Here is a 21,586-nt window from a genome sequence, read left to right as displayed (position 1 = left end):
AATATTTCATTTGGGTATGGCTGATTGCAAATCATTTAGCTCGTGGATGAGAAAAATTGGTTAAACAACTGTTTTTTCAAATTAAACAATTGTATGGAGTTGTAGGACCGTTGCTGGCTGCTGCAGCATTGCCACAAGACTGGAAGGTGACTCTGTTGGAATGAAAGTTTGCGTGAAGAATTGGAGTTCTGCAAATTGCGGTTGAAGTTGCTTAAGCAGTTTTATTTGTTTCCAAAGTTTCATGGAAATTGAAGTGCCCATTGTCTTCTGCTGAGGATGTGAGATGATTACTCCCATTTTCATGATGAGCAGAAACAAAGCCCAAAGTTTGGGTCCAGGGTGAGGTGGGATTAACGGGTTTGGGGAAATGAAAGTATTCACAAAGAAAGGTAATATTTCTTAATGACAAGTTGGAATATATATCACAATGGTTATAGTTTAGACGTTTTGTGCAATTACATGTAATTCAATAATAAAATAAAAAATATATATTGAAAAAAAAAAAATTTGCATTTAGTTCGATATGCATTTCTCTCTTAATAAAAAAAATGCCACATAAAAAAAAAAAACTATACTATGTATGGCTTTGGAGAGCTAAGTTCCCAGCAAGCCATGTTCAAATGGGCATGCAAAGAGAGCACGTGTATGTGTATGGAGATCATGTATGCTTCATGTTATGACTTGCAGCACTAATCATCTCAGAGCATAAATCACAACTATGACAAAATTTGCTACAAACTAAAAGAAATCACTAAAAAATGAAGATCATTTAATCACAAGTTCAAACAAATAAAAAATAACCGCATTTCATGATTTTGTCAAAGCACAGAACTTGTTGGATCCAACATATGTTTTACCTTCTCTTTTGTCACTCACAATGACATCCTGCTTACTACTAGGTGTCATGCGGCTTCAAGTGGAATGGAGAACGACGATGGGATGATTGGTGAGAAGCTGAAGAACCTAACGAACCAGAAGTAGTACTTCTGGTCCCCCTTTTTTTTTCTTTGATTGCATCTATTTGTTCCAATTCGTCCACAACTTCTTTCATGGAGGGACGGCTTTTAGGATCTGATTCCAGGCATTTTAAAGTAAGTTGTGCCGCTTGTAACATTGCTTTTGAAGAGTATTGGCCTTCTATTCTCACATCCATGATGGGTTTTAACTTTCTTTTCTGTGGAAGAGTAGGCTTCAACCAATCAACCAAATTTTGCTGCCCATTTGGACGCTTTGTATCAAGTGCCCTTAAGCCTGTCAGCATTTCAAGCAGCACCACTCCGAACCCATACACATCACTCTTAACATATAAATGACCTGATTAATAGTAAAAACAGCATGTCAGCAGATTCATATAGCTATATTTATGCATTGCTCTCAATGACAAAAACCAATTTGAACACCATTTTAAATATCCTATTCATTTTGTCTTGTCCATGAAACCCATAGTTAAGTATATAGACAGAATTCCTGATGCTCAATGAGCTCAACTTGATTCATGTCTTTAAGATCACTTACAATAGTAAAAATGTTCATTTCTTTAAAATGAAAATTTACATTTTCACTTGTATGAGGGTTAATTTTTGAAAAATTGATGCAGAATTGGTTTCAAATAAGGCTAAATGGTGAAAAATGATCCACCTAGCATAGCAAACCCCAACTAGTTTGGGATTAAGGCTATCCTGACCAACTATATATAATTTAACAATGTTTCTTGCAAATAGATTTGAAGTTTCACAATTTGCCACTTATAATATTACCTGTTGCAATGTACTCAGGAGCAGCATAGCCATATGTTCCCATAACTCTAGTTGTCACATGTGAGTCGCCACCTGAAGGCCCAAATTTTGCCAAGCCAAAATCTGATATTTTTGCATTGTAATTCTGTAAACAGACAGGAAACGAAGAAAAAGAAAATGCAATGTCACTAAAATATCCACATAGAATAAATATCAACGACAAGTAATAGGTGCCTACACCTATAAACAAAACTTCCTATAACTCCATGTTCCTTTACTCTTCTTGTTTAAACTTTGTAGTACATTGAAAGGAAAACAACCTTCATTTGTTTTTGGAGGCTCACTAAGTTCGGTCCTGTTGCTATTAAAGTATCTATATAGCAAGTCAAGTGCAGAAAGATTCGAGATCTCATCAAGTACCAAAAGAAAGAGAAGGAAACATAGAATCCTTGAAATGGCAGTCAAACTGCAAACTAGTCATCTGCAATTAAATAACAAGTATTTGCCTATCCTCTTTAGCACGATGCTCCATTTAGCAGCTTCAAAAAATTGATGGAAATGGAAGTTTAGATCACAAGGGTACTAATTCTATAGCATTCCATGGTTACAAAATAGCATATTTCTGTTTATTTTTATCATAAAATTCTAGTATTGAGCCCCAGTTGGTAGCAATAACAATCTAAAAGAAAAGGGAAATTATGAATCATAAAAGTTCCACCCACAATCAGTATGGCTTCCATATTTCTATAACTGTCTCTAATTCTTTTATCTTTTCAAGAAACAAATAGAGGATTTCAAATTAGGCCTAGATTTCTTTTGAAAAAAGAATAGAGATGACATATAAACTAACCCCATCAAGCAGTATATTTGAGGCCTTGAAATCTCTGTAAATGACTTTCTTATCTGAAGTATGAAGAAAAGCAAGACCTCGAGCTGCTCCAATAGCTATCTTGAGCCGTAAGTCCCAAGACAAGGGTTCAATAGCAGGATTCCCTGCACAAATAAACAATCCAATAATCAATTAATTTACCTAGGACATGGTTAAATCATTGCCTTTCTTCCTCTTCTTCTTCTTCTTCTTCCTTTATTTTTATTTTTTTCTTTTTTTCTTTTTCCCTCTTCTTACTCTTTTCCATCAATGCTTACTTCTGAAAAGATGATTCTCCAAGCTTCCCCTCTGCATGAACTCATACACAAGGAGTAGCTCTTTATCCTCCAAACAATATCCCAATAATTTAACCAGGTTGGGATGTGACAACCTCCCTAGAAAGTTCACCTCTGACTGCATTATCAGAAAAAGAAATGAAAGAAATGAAGATGGTTAGCATCAATAAGAAGGGCTATATTGCATAGAATTAAAATGTCACAAACACCAAGCTATTGGACTACTGCCAAATGGTTAAGCAACTGCCCCATTTTGTAGGAACTAAAGGTTTCAAACCCAGGCTTCTCCTTCCCTCTCCCATGAACATAAATAAATAAATAAATAAATAAATATGATTAAAAAAAAAAATCCAAGCACCAAGCTAGTGTCACTTTATTTAAGCTCGTAAATATGATCATTCAGGAATCATTGCAAAGCGGTGTCACTTCCCCAAAAGAGTTGTAATTGATATACAGATATGATTGCAAAGGCAACAATGTAGAAATGGCACCTTTTCTCCTTCAACTACCATGGCACCTGTATGAAGGTGACCTTATGAGGAAGGCACCTTCCATCAATTATTACACTAGTGGAATTCCGGTCAATAGCAAAAAATATGTCAGTAGGTGGGACCCGTCTCCGAAAATGATTGAAGCCAACAACAAACATAACTCTTGCTTTTTTTTTTCCCCCTTTCCCCTCCTTTATTCCTTCTTTTCTTTTTGTGGTCACAGACTCGGTATAAATAAGTTTCGTTTTTTTTTTTTTTTTAAAGGATAATAGTAGAATTGAAATTAGAAATCAATACCTGCCACTCTTGAAGCCCTTGCATACTTTCTGGGTTTAATTTCTTGATTGCAACGACCATCCCAATGCCAGTTTTGGAGGGTGCCAAAGTCTTTTCATCTATCCATCCTTTGAAGACTTTACCAAAACCACCTTCACCCAACAAAGTGTCTGGTTTGAAATTCTTTGTAGCACTCTTCAAATCAGCAAAGGTAAACTCCTTCAAGTTTGCCGCTTCCAAAATTTGACCGTTTAGATTTGCCTCATCATTCCCTTCGCTTACTGCAGCAGAGAATTGACTTTTACCTGCACTGCTGCTTGTAGCTGAGAAATCCATGGTGGTGTTGTTATTTGATGACCCTTTAGCACCAAAAGAACAAAATTCAACAGATCAGCTTCAAAAGCAAATAAGTAACATACAACTCTTGAAAACCCAAAACTAAGAAAAAGCAAACAAACAAACAAAGATACCTGGGGTGGGAGGATTGGTAGTGGTGAAAGAGGCGCTAGGAATAGAATCCTGAGAGGGAGATCCAAAGCAATTGCCCATGTTGACTTCTTTAAGTGTCTCTTCTCTTAGATGCTACCACAAGTAGTTAGATCAAGAAAACATGTTGTTGCAGAGTTATATATGTAGAAGCAAAAGCAGAGGAACTCATAGAGGGGAAAAAAAAAAGAACAAAAAAAAAAAAAAGAATTGCTTTAGCCTTTAAGCTTTGGGATGATGTTTTCTTTTTTTTATCTTCTTTAGAGTATTGGTGGGAGGACGAGGAAAGCCCGCAACTTTCTTTCCTCGCAGTTGCCAAGAGCCCACTTTTCTTTTTTCATATTTTGTCGCCTGCTTTGTATTTTCTTATTTGTAGGCTAAGGAATAGAGATTTTTCTTTTCTTTTAACAAACAAAACTCACTGCCTCTGCTATTTTGCTACGACACATGTTTAGTAGTGTATATAGTCAACAGCCGTGTGTTCTGTTCCCATCTCTTCTCTGCAAGGCTTGAACCATGGCCAGCCTAGTACGTGTAGCCCAGTGCTGATTACTTAAAAATACAGTCAAAATATAATCATATTTTTATAATTTTGCATTGGTATTAAGAAATTTCTTTTATTGAAATATAATTGAAACTACACTAGCTGAAAACGACTCAAGAAAATGCCCATTGACTGAGATGAGATAACAAATTTTAATGATGAAGTTATATTTTTTTAATTATATTTGACATTTTCATTGAATATTTCAAAAAAAAAATTGAACTAATTGAATCATTGATTTGATTGGTGATTAATTAAATGAAAGAGCTTTTAGAAATATTAAATAGCTATAAGCTTAATGTTATAGAAATACACTCGCAATTTATATTATAATTTATAAGAATTAGAACATATTTTCTAAAATTTTTATGGGAGTATATATAGTAAATCATAATATAAATCATCGTTGTTTAAATTTTAATGATTTTTTTTATAAAATTTACTTGTATATAAGAAATTAAAAAAATAATAATTTAAATTTAATTTTATCAGATGATTAATATATCGTTAATCTTGAAATAAATTGCACTAGTCATTACCCCTGATTTCTTAGTTGCTTGGAAGGTCACTATCTCTATACGTGAGAATTCATCATACAAATCACTATTACTTACGTAGTTATATCTCAATTTGGTATCCATGACGACTAATTCTGTGTTGAAAAATTCTCCAAATTCTGAAGCAAACGAACTACTCGATTGAACAATATTGACAATCATTCAATAATTAATTAAATTGTGATTTTTGCATTTAATTTGTAGAGAGGATGTTTGGAGAATTTTTTAGCATGGGCGTTTAATGAATAGTGGTGATGAGGAAATTGAAGATGATGGTCAAACAGGCCGTGTCACTCGGTTTTGAAGACCAACGTGTGGTGCCAATTTATTGTTTAATTGAACTTCCCTTCCTCCTTGTGGAAATTTATCAGATAAGGAATGCTGCGACTATCTCTAATAATATTCATCATATTATTAGTCTATATTAGATTAATATGATAAATGTTATTGGAGATGGTAGCTCGTATTCATTTTATTTGATATTTTCGGTACACTAATTTTTAGTATATCATATATCTATAAATTTTTAATTATTCTATGTTTTAAAGAGTGTGGATCCCATCTCAACGTAAGAGAATAAGCATATGCTCGACGACACCCAATAAAACCTCAGCTTCTTATTTCCTGTTAGGAAAGACAATCCTTCACATCTATTCTCAACAACCCTCTTCTTCATTGAATATAACACTCCTATTTGCATAGCCTGGTATATATCACTATTTCAGTGATCGATGTTGGTCCAGATAATTAAGAGAATTAGAATCACGTCTAAGACAGTTAGTTAAGCCTTAAACACAAATAATTAGTAATTGCCAAATAGTTAAGTATAAAGAAGAAAAACATAACACAAAAGTTAAATGAGTTGGGAGTCACAGCGATGGGTGACCTTCTCGGAAATGACTGCGAGGTCAGTCTAAACTCAAATTTCGAACAGTAAAATGTGACACCGCGGTCCTTAGGACCATTGCGAACACAGTGGAAAAGAAAAAATCATGAAAAAGAATTGTTAAGCAGGTCAAATAATATCGAATAACTAGCAAACCGAATCGAATTAGCGAGGGGCAATTTGATCAATTCACCCCTAAAGCTGACTCTTGACCTAACTGTCTAATAAAATCGGAGAAAAGAAAATTTTGGGATCAAGAATTAAATTAAAGAATTAATGAAAAAATAAAAAAAGAAAAAAAGAGAAAAGAAAAAGTTTTGTTACCTCATGTTGATGACATCAATTATGATGTCAAAATTTATTTTTAATTTCCCATATTTTTTGACCAATTCAAATGCACTAAATAAGACCTAAAATGACATTAAAAAAAAAAAAAGTAAAACATTCTCATCTTCCTCCCAAATCAGCCCACTCCCTCTCTCCTTCACTTCACCATTAAAATAACTTCCATGGAAGCTTGATCAAAGCTTTTCAAAACCTCACTTTGTCCCCAAAATTCTTATTAGACCTTGTTAACTTTACTTGAGAAGAAGCTTGAGCAAGAAAAGAAAAGAGAAAAAGGAAAGAATTGAGGAAGTGGAACTCCAAAGTTGAGGTAAGAATTTAAATTGGAATTTTTAATTTAAAACACATGTTTTGAGTTAATTTAACTTAGATTTCAACTTAAAAATCAAAACAAAACAATTGTTGGGGGAGTAAATAGGAAATTCGTCCAGCTAGGGTTAGGGTTTGTTATGAATGAGTTTGATGGTTTTGAATGCCTATTTGAGGTGAATTAGGTGTGTAGAACATGAATACACACTTTAAATTGCATTAGATTGAGCTTTGTGTGTAGTTAGGGTTTTGAGCATGTGAAAATTGAAAAAAAATTTGAGAATTGGCCAAATGATGTTACTGACCTTATTTGAGATGAGAAATGATCAATTGTGACTATTTGTGGTATGTATGAATTTTTTGAAATAAGTTTAAATTCGGATTAGAGAGGGTCAATCTATAGGTAGCATGACCTAAGTCCCTTTTAGGGACCAAAACTAAAAATTTACCAACCCAATTGGTATGAGGCCAATTGAAAATGAAACTAGACACAAAATGTCACATTTTTCATTTAGGAATCATGCCCAGAAAGTGACCATAATCTAGTGAACAATTTGGCCAAATTCGAATTGGGTAAACTGACCTGTACAAAAATATCCAAATGAATAGTAGTTACGTAAATGACCATAACTTGGTCTAGGAAGATCCAAATGACCTGAAATTTTACCAGTAGAAAGTTGAGACATAGCCCTACAATTTTTATAAAGAAAATAAATCCAAATTTTGACTATAACCTATTTGAAAATCTACTTGCAGTCAATCACAAAAATTACCAAAATCCAGAATTTGCCCAGAATTCTGGATAACCCCAAATCCGGCCAGCCATGTTCAAATGGCTATAACTTAGATTACAAAATTCCAAATGAAGTGATTCAAAAGGGAAAATAAAGTTAAGACAATAAGGAACAAATTCTATGAAGAAAATTTAGCCAAATTATCACAGCGACATGACCAATGGAACAGTGCAAAACTGAACATCAAAAGTGAAAATTTAAAATTTGTGCCTAAGGGACTTGAAGTTTGAGAAAACAACCAAAACCAACAAATTAAGTAACCAAAATGTGATATGTGGATAAAATTAGAATTTCCATACATATTAAGCATTAGAAAGTCAACAAATTAACTTAAACAGTATCATGAATAGTAACCCCGAAATACAAATTTTAAAGAACGTCAAGTTTAGCATATTAAAACTTGGTATAAATAGATTTAAATTTATTTTTGGACTTATGATAAATTGTGATACGGAAACACTGTGAAACTGTGTGTTTCAGTTGAAAAGAATACCGGGAAATAACCTGAAGCATCGAGTCAAGGCCAAGAGGCGACTCGCTTAAGGTTTGTGCACAACATCAATATTCTTTAAAATTCATTTACAAAGTTCATAAAATGAATTACTTATATTGCAAAATGTGTATTATGCTTTTATCTTAAATTGTTGAAAGTTTACTTGTATGTGGTTAAAATGGCAATAAATGTTTAGTAAATTGTTAAGATAGTTTTGAAACCATAGTGTCATGACCATATATTTGAATACCTCACTAGCATGACTAGTGTGAAGAAATAGTTTCAAATTTTGATTCCCTCTTTGGTTGAAGTGTTGAGGTGTATACCGGTAGAGGAAGAAATTGAATGAGTACCCATTATTTTTGCTAGCTAGTCTTGTGATTTCTCATAAGCCTCCGATTATTGAGATGAATATATTTCAAATGGCATGATATAACTGTGTGTTTTTATGAAATTCATTTTGAGACTTTCAAAATGAAATTGTTTGGACTAAAAGTTCATAAATCATATTTTGTATCTGTCTTTCATTTTCAGTATCGTATTTGAATAAGTGTGATTTAAATTATGCATAAATATTATTTTAGTATGTTGTACACCACTGAGTTATAGTACTCAGCGATGGCTGTTATTGCTGTCACAGATATAGAGACTAGAGAAGCAGCAGAGTGAGCTGCTGAGGATCTTGGAGCTAGCTCCCTGAAGTTCTGTCGGATATATTTTATACCCTAATTGTAATATTTATTTTGATGTATGTAAATGCATGTATATGTATAAACTAGTTATGAGCAGTTTTATAGAGTTTGTAATAATATTATTTTGGATTTGCTAATGTAAAGTTTGATTGATGAATGTAAATTGTTTTTACTTTAATGAAAAATGAATGAAATTATTGTGTATTATTTTGATGACAATTGAATTGAGAAATAATATTGAATTGTGTTGAGGTGGTAGTGAGCTTGATGAAAAAGAATTATTTGAAGTGTTTTTACAAGTTTTTGAAGAACTGTTTTCTTAAAATACAGACGGCTCTCTGCCGAAATTTTTCCAAATTTTGAATAAAAATAAAAATAGATAAAAATTTTAACTAGTTTTCAAACTATAATTAAATGTTTTTATTACCTATTAGAAAATGCTCACAATTTTCAAAAAGTAAGAAAATTGTTTTAAAATCCCTTGTAGGGTACTTAATGAGTTATCGGTAGGTGAAGTTCGGTAATTCATCAGGTATTCTACAAGATATGTTATGTCTTACAGAGGGATAAGGTGTGACATTGAATTTGCCGCCTTCATTTTTCTCACCTTCTTTGCTGCACATCATGTTTCTCTACTAGATCACTCCCTACCTCTGCATGTTACCACAAAAATAGTGAGTATAATCACACATCTATGTTTATTGAACACCTTTATGTTTGATTCCACCTATAATTCATAGTGTACATATATTGAACTCACCCTAGTTCCTAATTTGGAACAGGACACATAAAATCTCAACGTTTTATCAGTTGACCAAAATGTCAAGACATGATCTCAACAAACACTATGCAAGTGACTGCATGCAGTTGCAGTGCTGGTTGACATTCCAGGGGTGTGGGATAAACATGGAAGCAGGAAAAACCAGAGAGGAGAATTCAATGCCCATAGGAACTAAAACCACTTGTTGACCTCCAAGTTGACCTTGTATATTTATTTGTCTTCTCTCCATGTGCTTAATGCAGTCATTGGAGGATAAAAATAAAAATAAAAAAACACAGCAACTTATTCCATGAAATCAGTTAAAGTGCAGCTTCTTTTGAATCAAAATAAAAATAAAAATAAAAAACACTGCAACTTATTCCATGAAATCAGTTAAAGTGCTGCTTCTTTTGAATCAAAAAAAGGAGGACAAGGGTTAAAAAGAATGAAGGAAAAAGAAAAGATAACACCACCATGTAGATTTATAAGTAAAAAAAAAAAGAAAAAAGTTATGTCAAGTTTAGGGCCCATTCTACAAGCAGAGAAGACATACAAAACTGAGCTACAAAAGCCTACCAGATGCCTCAGATGGCATGACAATAGAAAAACCATAAAATGAGATTCCAACAGCCACCGTTAGCATTAGAAGCACAACTATACATATGGTATGATGTTTGTGAACTTTTTAAATAAATAATTTTGTTCCTGTAATCCATTTCTTCCCAATCCTCTAGGCTGAGAGAGACTCATAGACCCTGGTTTTTAAGAGCTCTAGCTCTGTGCCTTCTCTTGAAAACATCTTGCCTGAATCTCTTGGTCTCACTTTGTATTTCCATGAAAGGCTTCCTCTCTATAGTTTCTTTTTCGCTCTCCAGCATCCTTTGCCTCTTCGCCACAGCCATGGCAGCATCCTCATTCTCTTGCTTTTGACGTTCTGCCTCTTCCTACACAAAACTTTTCTGTTAACAAACAAGTATTCATGTGTGCATCAAATGAATGCGCACATAAATGCATATGTTAACACTGATCAAATGAAAGAGCCCTCCACAATCGTTCAGCAATCTATAAAGCTAGTAAAACATGATGCTGTCCACACAATGTGATATTCCACGCAGATACTTTGATTAGTTCTATCTGAAAACATGGAAGGAGGTAGCTCATATAACATGAATAACCTTCAGAAAATAGAAATCAGACCAAGCAAATATGATGATATTAAACTCACAAGCTATGCAGTGAAATTCGATATGGTAAAACACAGAGAAAAAGAAAGAACCTGGAGATTACGGATAAGACTGTCAAGGGATTTGATCTTCCTATGTGGCCAACGGGGAATACCAAATTCCCTACACTTCCTCTTCAGCACTGTTAGTCCAACTTTCAGATTTCTTGAAGCTTCAACAATAGGAAGATCAAAGTATTTAACAAGATCTTCTAAAGCAATTCTAGCTATGTCTTCTGTGGCTGCTCTTTTTTTCTTCTTTGATATGACAACTGCAATTTTCCACCGCATAAAGAATGGACGCTATAGTCAATTAAAGAAAACCATGAAGTTGAGAAGAAATTAAACATATATACTCTCTACAGCCAATAAAATAATCAGTTTCCTGAAATTTACTGAAAGAAAAAAGTAAAGTCTTTTAGCAAAATATAACTATAACCTCCAGGCAAAAGCAACTACCATTCTATTAAAATGAGTTTGTAGAGTCATCAATTAGAAAGTAATCATTCTTATAATGAGAAGACACAAATGCCTTTAATAAACATCTTTTTCATTATTATTATTATTATTATTATTATTATTATTATTATTATTATTATTATTATTATCTCATTATTGAAGAGGTTTCTCTGGAATAGAACCTGGTGCACATGGTTCATTTTGTTGACTTTTTGATAGTTCAGACGTAGCAACTGAATGAGGAAGACAGTTTAGATCCTGATCTAATACAGGCAGACTTTTCTTAGACTGATAGCGATCATCTTTGATCCTTCTATATTTTTCTGCGGATAAAAATTGCAATGGCTCTTCATCTGCTGTTCTGCTAATCAGCTTGAAAATAAATTGGAGATCATTGGCCAGTGTTGGGACTGACTTCAGCTTGGGGTTTCTGAAACAGAAAAAATAAATAGAGATGAACACATTGTGAGGAGTATATCAAATTTAAAGAGTTCTGAAACATAGTGTGAAGTTTAAGAGACTCAATACTCCTGTTAGTAGTGGTCTAACTCAGGTTACGGTTGAAATCCTTTCAGACATAACAAGCCAATTCTTTTATGACAAAAAGCATAATGAAGCAGGAACTGAATTTGAAATAATTAGAATAGTGTTAAGAATCAAACCATTTAGTAAACTGCTTTAATTTCCTTGAATGGCAGAATTTACTTTTTTTATGTTCTAATTAGCCATTTTACAACTTAGTTGTAGACTTGCACATGTGTCCCAAACTTAAGAATGTAAAGATGTACAGATTCAATTACATGTAACTAAAACATAATATTTTCACTTGATGTCCAAGCAAGCCCTTCTTATAGGGCATCTACCTACGATATGGAATCTAGATAGTCATAACATGAAAGCTGAACCATGAAAACAAGTCACCTAACTGGTGAAATGCATTACTCAAGTGTTTTCCTCAACAAAAGAAGCACAAATTTAATACGAATTCAATAAGCCATAGCAGAATTGGGGTAAATTCTTGTTGATGAGAAAGCATCAATCATCAAGGAGAAGAAGGCATTGGCACCCAAATTCCTGGGTGGAATCTTCACCGCATTGAAATTTAAAAATTCCTAGCCCTAAAATATACTACTTCAAAACCTTCAATTGTTAGTGTCTTTATCAACTACAGTTCTGCTGTTATTATTTAAAGAAATCCTTCAGAATAGGCAATCTTTTGCCGGAAAGACTATTGGTTTTCTTGGGGGTCATTGGATCACCCCTATACTTGCGTCCCTTCTCAAGCAGAAAGGGGGCTTCTAAGGCCTGTCTCTTTCCATAAATTCAAGCCAAAAGCAAAGTGAATTGACCAGATAATTGAACAAGACGGGGCAGTACAGGAGCCTATAACTTAGTTCTATCACTTCCTTTAGCCACTTAATCCCACTGTTCTATGTACCATACTATCTTGGACACCAATATACTTCTTGATCAACATTTTACCATCAAAGCACTTCTAAATTCAATATAAGCATAATCAAGTCAGTAAATTTCACCTTCTGAATGCACCAAATATCAAAATTATTGACCATATTCTTGCTTTTCATAGTTATAAGACAAAATGCCCTAGCAGCCAATCAATAGAATTTACATAATATGACCCTAGCACACATATTAATCCCAAATGAAGAGACACAGGACTACTAGAAAATGACATTGGGGATTGGAGGAAGTGGAAGAAGAATTGGAAAAGGTATAAGATTAAAGTAATTGGAAAAATGGGTTACCTAGAAATTGAGAGCAAAGAAGGAATGTGGCTCAAATGAGAGGAGTGATGAGCATGAAATGCAAAAATGCAGCGCCATAAACCGATCACTTGGCCTTCAAAAAGCTCCATACCCCGAAATCTGCCCAACCTAAGAAGTGACTTAGTTGCCATTTCAACATATGGACCATCCACAGAGAAGAGAAACTCCCTCTCAACCTCCCTGTCCTTCCCATCCTTTAATTGGTACACATGCAAACTCCTGATAAACTCTGCAAACTCAAAAAGAAAAAAAAAATTAAAAATAAAGAAGAAGAAAGCAAACATTAAGAAAGAAAAAATCAATCGCAGTTTTGGAATAAAGATGTATGTTTTTGAAAGGAGAACACTGGACAGGATTGCAGTTTGACCTCTGTTGATGGTGTTCTCAAAGACAAAGAGAGCTGTTAAGGAATAGTCTTGAGAAAAGTCCATGAGATCATGGTGAGAGAAGGGAAAGCAATAAACAGAAATCCAGTGGGAAGATGATGGAGAGTTAATTGAACGAAGCACAAAATGAGACTCTATAACAAGTTTGCATGATCTTTTGGCTGGTTTTCCCCCTGCAGGTCCAGCCAACTCAAAATAAATACCACTCCCTTTCTCCTTATTGAGCTCTCAATATATTTATATATTTTTTTCTTTTTCAATTTATATATTTATTTATTACGTTTTCTTAAAATTATAACTTTATAATCAATGGGAATTATTATTATTATTATTTTTTTTTTTGAAAAAAGAATTAACTAATTTCTTTTTGATCAAGCAGTTTCCAATATTAATTAATTTTATATTTAGATAAATTATATATATATTTTGTTTGACGAAGTGTTTAGGACACTAAGAGAAAATACTCAATAAAAAATATTTTATTAATCAAAACAAAAACTAATTAATTTTTAAAGAAAATAACTTCATATTTTGAAAAGAAAAAAATCATTTTCTAGGCATATAAAAACCCCTATACATATATAGTAGAAATATTATAATTAAATAATAAAAAATATTTTTATATTTTCTTTACAAATAATTTTTACAAAAAATATTTTTTATATATAAATTATTTTTCATAAAATAAATAAAATTTTGTGAATTTTAATTTTTAATTACTATTTTAATAGATAATATGGTATTTTTGTTTTGTGATATGAATTATTTTGTTGTGTTGCTTAGACGACCTTTAACTGCTTCCCAGCAAATCCATTTCAAAATTTCATTATTTTATTTAGTTTTCATATGCATAATACCATAAGGAAAGTGATTTTGCATATGTGCTCTTATATTAATTTGTCGTAATCATTTAATTTCACATATATAAATGACTACCATTTATGAGCATCACATTTATTTTTTTTTTCCCTATTTTTTAGAAGCCATAGTTGTACTGTATTGAAGGAATTTTATTTTTCTTAAATATGGCCTCGTTTTTTCTTTTATAAAAAAAAATTTATTGGCTAATTTTTTAAATATTTAATTATTAAAATATGTGAAAAATATTTTTTACTGAACAAACAGAAACTTAAAAAATTATTTGCCACCAGATTTACGCGCTAAACAGAATTATTCACCTTTTTAACTATTAATTTAAGAAATCTTTATTTTTTTTATAGAATTTTTAACTCAAAATGTGTTGTTAATTGAATACACTTTATTAAAAAAGAAAAAAAAAATCAAAATCTTCATTTTGACGCTCTTAAAGGCAAGCACTTTTTTTTTTTTTTTTAAAAAGAACACTTCTTTGATTATTTTATTTTTAATATTATAAGAAATCACATCCTCCAAATATAGTCACTGTCGATTGATTAAAAATTTAAATTACATACTTATAAGTTATTTTTCACTATTTATAAATATTTTAATTAAGCATATAATAACTTTAAAATTTTAAATATTTATAACTCAAATTTACTTATAAGTTATTTTTTTTTTTTTACAAGCTAAATGAAGCACAGTTTTGATCATTTTGGACTTTATTTTGAGTTAAATGGAAATTATTTGGATTAAAAAGGAAAAGGACGGGAGTGGGTTTTTTTTTTTTTTTTTTTTTGCAAAGAAGAGTGGGTTAGTTTGAGTTAGCTTTGTCAGGAGTTGCAGCAGAGACTACGAGGTTTTTAACTTTTTCCTATATCTTATTACACGCTAACTATCACTCTGTTCCTTTGGATTTTACTGCCCAAAAACAAAATACCTATTCTGCCACCAAAATACCCTTAAACACATGCGAGTTAGAAAGGGTGTTTGGGTCAAAAATCGAAAAGAAAAGAACAACAGGCGCACGAAAGCCTTACCAATGACCGAGCCGCATGTTTGAGAAGTGGCAAAAATAAGTTAGCAATGGGAAAAGTCACATTGGACTACCTCGTTTGAAGAGCTTGGACCGTTGGAATTTTCACTCAGTAGTCTTTCGTCTTGTATTGTAGCAGATTGTCGTTTTGCTTTTTTGGCAAAGGCGAAGGAGGGATGAGCATTGACATACACATACCCTTTCTCGTCATCTCACTAATCGGTGTTTTCGACCGAATTATGCTTTAAGTTACTTATGGGATTCAAGGCCCAACTTCAAGTGTCCAAACCCATCCAACATCCTCACATTAAAGAATTAATGTTCTCTTCTGCGAAGTTATGTTCAATCACGATAAGCTCCATATCAGCTCTTTTCTACTTTACAACAAAAACTGAAGCTTGGCCGGTGCTATCCAGCAAATAAAATAACCTCTGAAGTTTCTCACCCTAACCCTATTCAGGAAATGCATCTACTAAAGTAAAAGCATTGTTGCATTAGTAGACATTATGGTTGTATACTCTTTAACATTACAGGCAACAGGTAAAGTGTATGTTCCAGAAAAACACTTCCACCTCTACGTCTCCAAGCTGAGCTCATCATCTTGCTCACAATTCTCAGGCGAGGTTGTGTCTGGGAAGAACTCTTCATTTGGATACATCTTCTGATACAGCTGTGAAGTGCATGAACCACCAAAAATTATTGTCAGCACAAAAAAAGGTAGATAAATTTTCAATCTCAGTAAACACACTTACATGAAAACAAAAATGCAATTAAACCAGAAAGGTGCATGCACTAGTTTGTTCAGTCATTTTCATTCATTTTCCTCTTAAAAATATTATTGAAAAATGACACGATCACACACAGAAAGCTTGTTGATGGGAATACATTAAAGTGAGAACAAATATAAATAAAGATTTTTGCATAATGAAACCTTATTCATCATATAAAGTGAAACAGAAAATAAAGTACCTTCATAGCTGAATCTAAGATATCATTGTGGTCTAGATTTCCACTAGGCATGGGAGTGGAGCTGATAGAATCAAAATGACCCTGAAATATAAAAAGACTATCCAGGTCAAGCCCATATCAATTTCAGTGAAGCCAGATCTACAAACACTTCCAAGACTTCAGCAACGCTTATATATATATGAAGAGAGAGAGAGAGAGAGAGAGAGAGAGAGAGAGAGAGATCTGAAAGAAGATTCTCTTGTGCAATTAGTAAATAACTATATATTCCATACAAGTTCCCTGTTGTCATGTTGGCCCCCAAAATAATTTTTTAAGGGCAGTTAAATTGACCAATAATCAATACAAATCAGTTGAATGGATCCCCCGACTTACTAGAGGTACTGAGAAAAAAGAGGCATTTGTCAGTCAAACAACACACCACCCCAATACGCACCCATCCATACCGACTCCCGAAACACTGAGAGCTTCAACCACATAGAACATGTGGAAATAGAAAATGGTAAATAAGTGCATCATAGATAATGAGACAGAACAAAATTCTAGGTATCAAATTAGATTGCAGAGCCTAGGATAATAAAACTAGGAACCAGCAACAATCAGCAAGTTGCATAAGCAGAAGTCAAATGCAGGTACTTCAATCCAACTTAAAACTATAAGCTTAAAACAAATATACAGAAAGCCAAAGTTAATATTTGAATTTCAATTAAACCATTGAGTTCTTTTCATCCAGCTTAGAAATGATAATAAGATAAACTGAAAATAAGTTGAGAAAGACAAGATGTGCATAGCTGGTACTTGAAAGTTAGAGAATCATATAAACAATGGTTGACGTCACTTTGACAAGCTTCAACTACCCAAGACAATAAGAAATAACAATATTTTACTGACTTACTTCAAAAAAAAAAAAAAGACTACCTGGCAACTGAATCCTGACAACTAAGCTACCCCACTAACAGACAATCAAGTATATCAGGATCCTCATAACTATTAAGGTTCACCTCATAGTTACGTATATCTATGAATGTCATACTCAATACACACCAAGAACATATATGCCAAGAAAAGTCAAGAAGCAAACCATTGTAAGCTCCTGAATATACAATGCTCTCCAAAGTAAAGTGGATTTTGGTCCTGAATTCTCAATTTGATCTGTAGAAATACTTTCGGGATTTACAGAATCAGGACAAGTGAGAAGGGCATTCATGGCTGCATTTAATAACTTCTTCCCCTCATGGGCATCATCACACAAAGCTGAAACATACAGCACAAACCTGAAACGAAAGAATTATAAAGGGTAGAAAAAGAAACAGCAAATTGTCAAGTCAATCATCATAATTTTCTTGAGGAGATGAAGAACGGGGGGTCATAGCAAAACAAACAGTGGACCTCACCTAGTCCATTCTCATTGTATTAACTTAGAGGAAAAATAAATAAACGATAATGATTTTGTCTATCAATAAGTATAATTACTGTTCCCATATCATCTTTTCATATGTCCCAATGCTAGTCTCAGAAAGGGTAAATATTAGCTAGGCATTTCCTAAATCTCACAATCTTTTGGATGAAGCAGCCTACTCACAGGACTTAAAAGAAGAATTCAATATCATAAAAGCAGTTTGGAATCATAATTCCTTCTTTCCAGCTAAAATTTAAATATCACAGTTAAAAATATACGTAAGTGTATAAATTGAGGAAGGGTCAAGTCTTCCATATCTATTTTCAGATTTATATTTCTTGATTCATTTAATATAAGGTTAAAGACCCAAAAAAGAAAAGGAACTTTGGCATTTTTAGAGTTGTGTTTAGTTCTTTTAATTTATAATTTAGGTCATAAAATTCAATGGATTTTACAATTGTGTCCTCCATTAGCTTTTGCTCAAAACTATTGTTAATTTGTCAAAGTGCTACATGGGACTTCAGGAATTATGGGAGCACAAAATGTTGAAGAGTGATATGGCATAAACTCCACTTCCTGAAGCATATATGCCTCAACCAAATCAAATGGACTACCGCCAAGAACATTTTCCACTTCCAAGTCATGCGTGTTCTGAGTCTGTAATGTGGAGTTCATGCCACGTTAACTTCTTCTCAGCAGAATGTGAGCTCTATAGCTCTTGTTTAGTCTCCTTTTTAAAAAAAAAAAAAAAAAAAAAAAACAAACTTTTTTTTTAAAAAAAAAGGCTTGCAGGTATACAATTGCAAAACTAACTAAAGCTTATGACCGAAAATGATAAAATTAAGAGAATTGCAGATAATTGTAAAAAGTTCCATAGTTCATGATTTCTCTTCTATCTCTTCAGCAAGAGCCTTGCTTTTGGATTATGACAAATAATTGCCACAGCATATTTATTTAACCATACTACACGCTTAACTGTATAAACAGAAACTCAAAAGAAACATGAAAAATTTGGCACACAGATGGTAATATGAATCCTCCAAAGGACTACAAACTTACATGCCTGGAGGACAAACAGCTAAATTGCCACCTAACTGGAGAGCTCGAATTGATGTAATCTGCTCAGGATACAATGCTAAAAAAAAAAAGAGAAGAATTAAAAAGCAGAAGAAAACAATTTCTTTTATTCAAAAAACTGCATCAAACTAAAAGAGAAAAACTAGATATTAATCTTACATCGAGGTGGATATACAACCAGGAAATTTGATACGTCTGGCTTCAATGAACTTCTGATAATGCATATTCCCCTAGCCACCTTCTGTTTAACATCTCTCAAGCATAGAAAATGAAAACGTTCATGGAAAGAATCCAATGGAGAAGATGAGGCTGATAGAACTGTTAAGGATGGATTCAGAACTAGCTTCTGGCTAAATATGTCCTGACCAGAAGCCAATCTTATGCCTTTGTACATGCCACTACTCTGAAAAAAGTTTAAAGCAATAAGAGATTTGTACCTCAAAAGTAGCTACACTAATTTAATATTATCCATATATAAGCGAACCATTAACATATTTTAGCACCTTGTCCATAAGCAAAGCAATCACTTGCATTCGCAAAACCTGTACAGCAGAAGTTTCAAACAGAGATAAGCAATATTAGCAAAACTTTCAATATCAAAATTCCATAATTTAGGGTGCACCATTTTCAAATTCATTATATTTTCCAGTCACTGGGGGATAGCTATTTGATTAACATATATCTGAAAATCCAAATGCACAAAGAAGCACTAATATCCACACAACCCAAGGATATTAGAGAGTAAGGATATTCACTTGATTGCAAAGAAAAGGCATTATTGACCAAAATTAGAGTCCATATTTCACCAAGTAAGAAAGAAAAAATATAGTCATAGCACCATTAACTACAACTTACATAAACACAGCCTTTGACTGCAGCACGACGACAAAAGGCTGGTGGCATTTCCCCTTGACCATAAATAGGATATATAAAAGCCCCAAGTGCATTTGTCAACCTAAAAGGGACAATAATAGTTAAGAAAGAATAACAATAATTTGATTTAACTTGCTTGCCTACTATAAGAACCACAATGCCTACTCTTCTTTTAGAATACACCAAATGGGAGAAAGTGATGTGATCAAGAAGTTATACAATATGTATTTCTGCCATCAATATAACACTAGCAGCATAACCGTGAAACTACTCAATCTTAAAAAGAGCACAATTTTAAAATAGAGGATAAATGGCCTCAGCTATGAATAAGAAGGCAGCATGAACCTGCCAACTGACGATTGATAAAGAGCCAAGCGGGCTATTCCATCTTTTGTCTTGAGTAGATCTTTACATTCCTCTTTGTTGTCCTGGTCAAAATCTGCCATGGCTATAGCATACAGGATAATCCTGCAGAGAGCAAGATGGATAAAATATGAATCACCAGACTGAATTGTACAAATAGCTAACATCTAATCTACGAGAAACAGAGCAATCCCAATAATATTTTGAACACATGTTCATCAAGAGTAGAAGGACAATGGATCACCAAAAACAAATAGAAAGACCTCATCCAGTAAATGTTAAAAAGTAAAGACATTCTTCAGCATCTTTTCTGATTGTTAATAGCTAGTTGAAAGAATCTGTTGCAGACAAAGACGGAGAAAGTAGGATTGCATTAGTAATTCTCATCAAATAGGGAATTCGATAAACAAACCCAAAAATTTTAGTTTGGACATAAGAAAAGCCGCAATTTCACTAAAATTCATTGAGGATTAGGATATAGAAGAATATAAAAATGGCAACAGCTATAAAAATAACTCTCACTATCAGATAGATAAAGATGACAGCAGTCTGTACGATTTAATCTTGGAAGGCAACTTCATTTTAGTCATGAACTCAACAAATGGACGCTCCAAATCTTCCTCTGAAATTCCCGGACTCTCTGATTCTTGTTCTTCTTCTTTATTCTCATTTACTCGATCTCCGCCAGAAGAAGCAGCCAATTGTCCCTGCACCAGCTTAAAGAACCTCATCAACCGATTCTTCTCCATCAAGCTCAAGCTCTTGTCTTTAAATATAGCAGCCCTAGAATCCGGCACATTCCACAGCTTCCCATTCTCATCGCCCAAGAAGCTCGCATCTATGCTCTTGAATTCCACGTACTGACTTGCTCCAGACTTTATCAAAAAATCGATGGACCTATCCGCACAAAATAAAACCCTAGGTCCCGATAAATCGAGATAGAACTTATTAGAGTTTTCTTCCAAAAGTTGATTGGAAAATGAGGAAATCTCGACGTCTGAATAGAGAGGCCGGGTGGTAAGATTTTCGACGGAGAAATCGTCGCTGCTGGTTACGGTGTTCGAGGAGGACGGCGGCGGTAGAGAAGTAGAATTGGCATTGAGGAAAGAGGTGAGTTGTGGGATAGTGAGAGAGGCGAAGTGGGATCCATAGAAGTTGTTTTGGTCGATGTGAAGTACGGATTTTCCGGAAGCTGAGGCTGCGGCGGCGATCACGGACTCTGGTAGGCCGGTTCCGACGACAATAAGGTCGAAGGTCGTTGGATCAATTGGCGGATACAATGGAGGTTCATTCATGGCGGCACAAGAGAGGGAGTCGTTGGGTGATAGTCGCCAACAGCCACGGCTCGCAAGAACAAGAAGAACCGTTGCTGTTGATTGCTACCTAATTCGTAATAATAAAAAATGCCTGAGTTTTCTATAGTTTACTTTTAATATTTGATAACAAAATATTCAAATTAAATGAAATTGTGCAATCATACACATAGGGTGTTTATTAATTTAAATGATCTATTTAAATCTCTTGATAATTATTTTTAGAATTAAATTAATTTTTATTGATTCATTTAAGTCTTAATAATTATTATTATAATTAAATAAATTTTATCAATTTAATTAATTCATTCAAA

General features: G+C 33.4%; 3 protein-coding genes and 1 long non-coding RNA gene across 4 annotated transcripts; 1 reads left to right on the top strand and 3 right to left on the bottom strand.

Annotated features, from left to right (window-relative positions):
- Positions 1 to 727: 727 nt before the first annotated feature.
- Positions 728 to 4,547, bottom strand: LOC110660682 (probable serine/threonine-protein kinase PIX13). Its single transcript, XM_021819060.2, has 6 exons — positions 4,138 to 4,547; positions 3,689 to 4,026; positions 2,883 to 3,018; positions 2,587 to 2,729; positions 1,758 to 1,881; positions 728 to 1,314 (listed from the first exon to the last, which is right to left on the bottom strand). The coding sequence occupies exons 1-6, from the start codon at positions 4,214 to 4,216 to the stop codon at positions 896 to 898; spliced, it is 1,239 nt and encodes a 412-aa protein (XP_021674752.2). The 5' UTR covers positions 4,217 to 4,547; the 3' UTR covers positions 728 to 895.
- Positions 4,548 to 6,590: 2,043 nt separating this feature from the next.
- Positions 6,591 to 8,899, top strand: LOC131174745 (uncharacterized). The gene is made up of 3 exons (XR_009144978.1): positions 6,591 to 6,795; positions 8,069 to 8,132; positions 8,722 to 8,899. It is a non-coding gene; the product is annotated as an uncharacterized LOC131174745 (long non-coding RNA).
- Positions 8,900 to 9,990: 1,091 nt separating this feature from the next.
- Positions 9,991 to 13,587, bottom strand: LOC110662113 (protein RKD5). Its single transcript, XM_058138686.1, has 5 exons — positions 13,369 to 13,587; positions 12,981 to 13,230; positions 11,397 to 11,644; positions 10,810 to 11,027; positions 9,991 to 10,477 (listed from the first exon to the last, which is right to left on the bottom strand). The coding sequence occupies exons 1-5, from the start codon at positions 13,430 to 13,432 to the stop codon at positions 10,280 to 10,282; spliced, it is 978 nt and encodes a 325-aa protein (XP_057994669.1). The 5' UTR covers positions 13,433 to 13,587; the 3' UTR covers positions 9,991 to 10,279.
- Positions 13,588 to 15,555: 1,968 nt separating this feature from the next.
- Positions 15,556 to 21,380, bottom strand: LOC110660694 (rab escort protein 1). Its single transcript, XM_021819070.2, has 9 exons — positions 20,515 to 21,380; positions 19,942 to 20,064; positions 19,579 to 19,678; positions 19,227 to 19,265; positions 18,883 to 19,126; positions 18,706 to 18,781; positions 17,329 to 17,521; positions 16,251 to 16,331; positions 15,556 to 15,951 (listed from the first exon to the last, which is right to left on the bottom strand). The coding sequence occupies exons 1-9, from the start codon at positions 21,252 to 21,254 to the stop codon at positions 15,856 to 15,858; spliced, it is 1,692 nt and encodes a 563-aa protein (XP_021674762.2). The 5' UTR covers positions 21,255 to 21,380; the 3' UTR covers positions 15,556 to 15,855.
- Positions 21,381 to 21,586: the final 206 nt, after the last annotated feature.

The sequence above is a fragment of the Hevea brasiliensis genome, chromosome 16 (assembly GCF_030052815.1).
Source record: "Hevea brasiliensis isolate MT/VB/25A 57/8 chromosome 16, ASM3005281v1, whole genome shotgun sequence".
Taxonomy (NCBI): domain Eukaryota; kingdom Viridiplantae; phylum Streptophyta; class Magnoliopsida; order Malpighiales; family Euphorbiaceae; genus Hevea; species Hevea brasiliensis.
The sequence above is the reverse complement of the archived record's forward strand: the minus strand, read 5'-3'. Positions and strand labels throughout refer to the sequence as shown.

Excerpts from the sequence above, each read along its gene's own strand:
- LOC110662113 (XM_058138686.1), bottom strand. The coding sequence starts at position 13,432 with ATGGACTTTTCTCAAGACTATTCCTTAACAGCTCTCTTTGTCTTTGAG. Across the intron at positions 13,231-13,368 it reads TGAGAACACCATCAACAGAG|AGTTTATCAGGAGTTTGCAT; the intron begins GTCAAACTGCAA and ends TTGAGTTTGCAG. Across the intron at positions 11,645-12,980 it reads TCTTTGCTCTCAATTTCTAG|AAACCCCAAGCTGAAGTCAG; the intron begins GTAACCCATTTT and ends TTTCTGTTTCAG.
- LOC110660682 (XM_021819060.2), bottom strand. The coding sequence starts at position 4,216 with ATGGGCAATTGCTTTGGATCTCCCTCTCAGGATTCTATTCCTAGCGCC. Across the intron at positions 4,027-4,137 it reads TACCAATCCTCCCACCCCAG|GGTCATCAAATAACAACACC; the intron begins GTATCTTTGTTT and ends TTGGTGCTAAAG. Across the intron at positions 3,019-3,688 it reads AAGGGCTTCAAGAGTGGCAG|TCAGAGGTGAACTTTCTAGG; the intron begins GTATTGATTTCT and ends CTGATAATGCAG.
- LOC110660694 (XM_021819070.2), bottom strand. The coding sequence starts at position 21,254 with ATGAATGAACCTCCATTGTATCCGCCAATTGATCCAACGACCTTCGAC. Across the intron at positions 20,065-20,514 it reads TTGCCTTCCAAGATTAAATC|GATTATCCTGTATGCTATAG; the intron begins GTACAGACTGCT and ends TGCTCTCTGCAG. Across the intron at positions 19,266-19,578 it reads CAGTCAAAGGCTGTGTTTAT|GTTTTGCGAATGCAAGTGAT; the intron begins GTAAGTTGTAGT and ends TCTGCTGTACAG.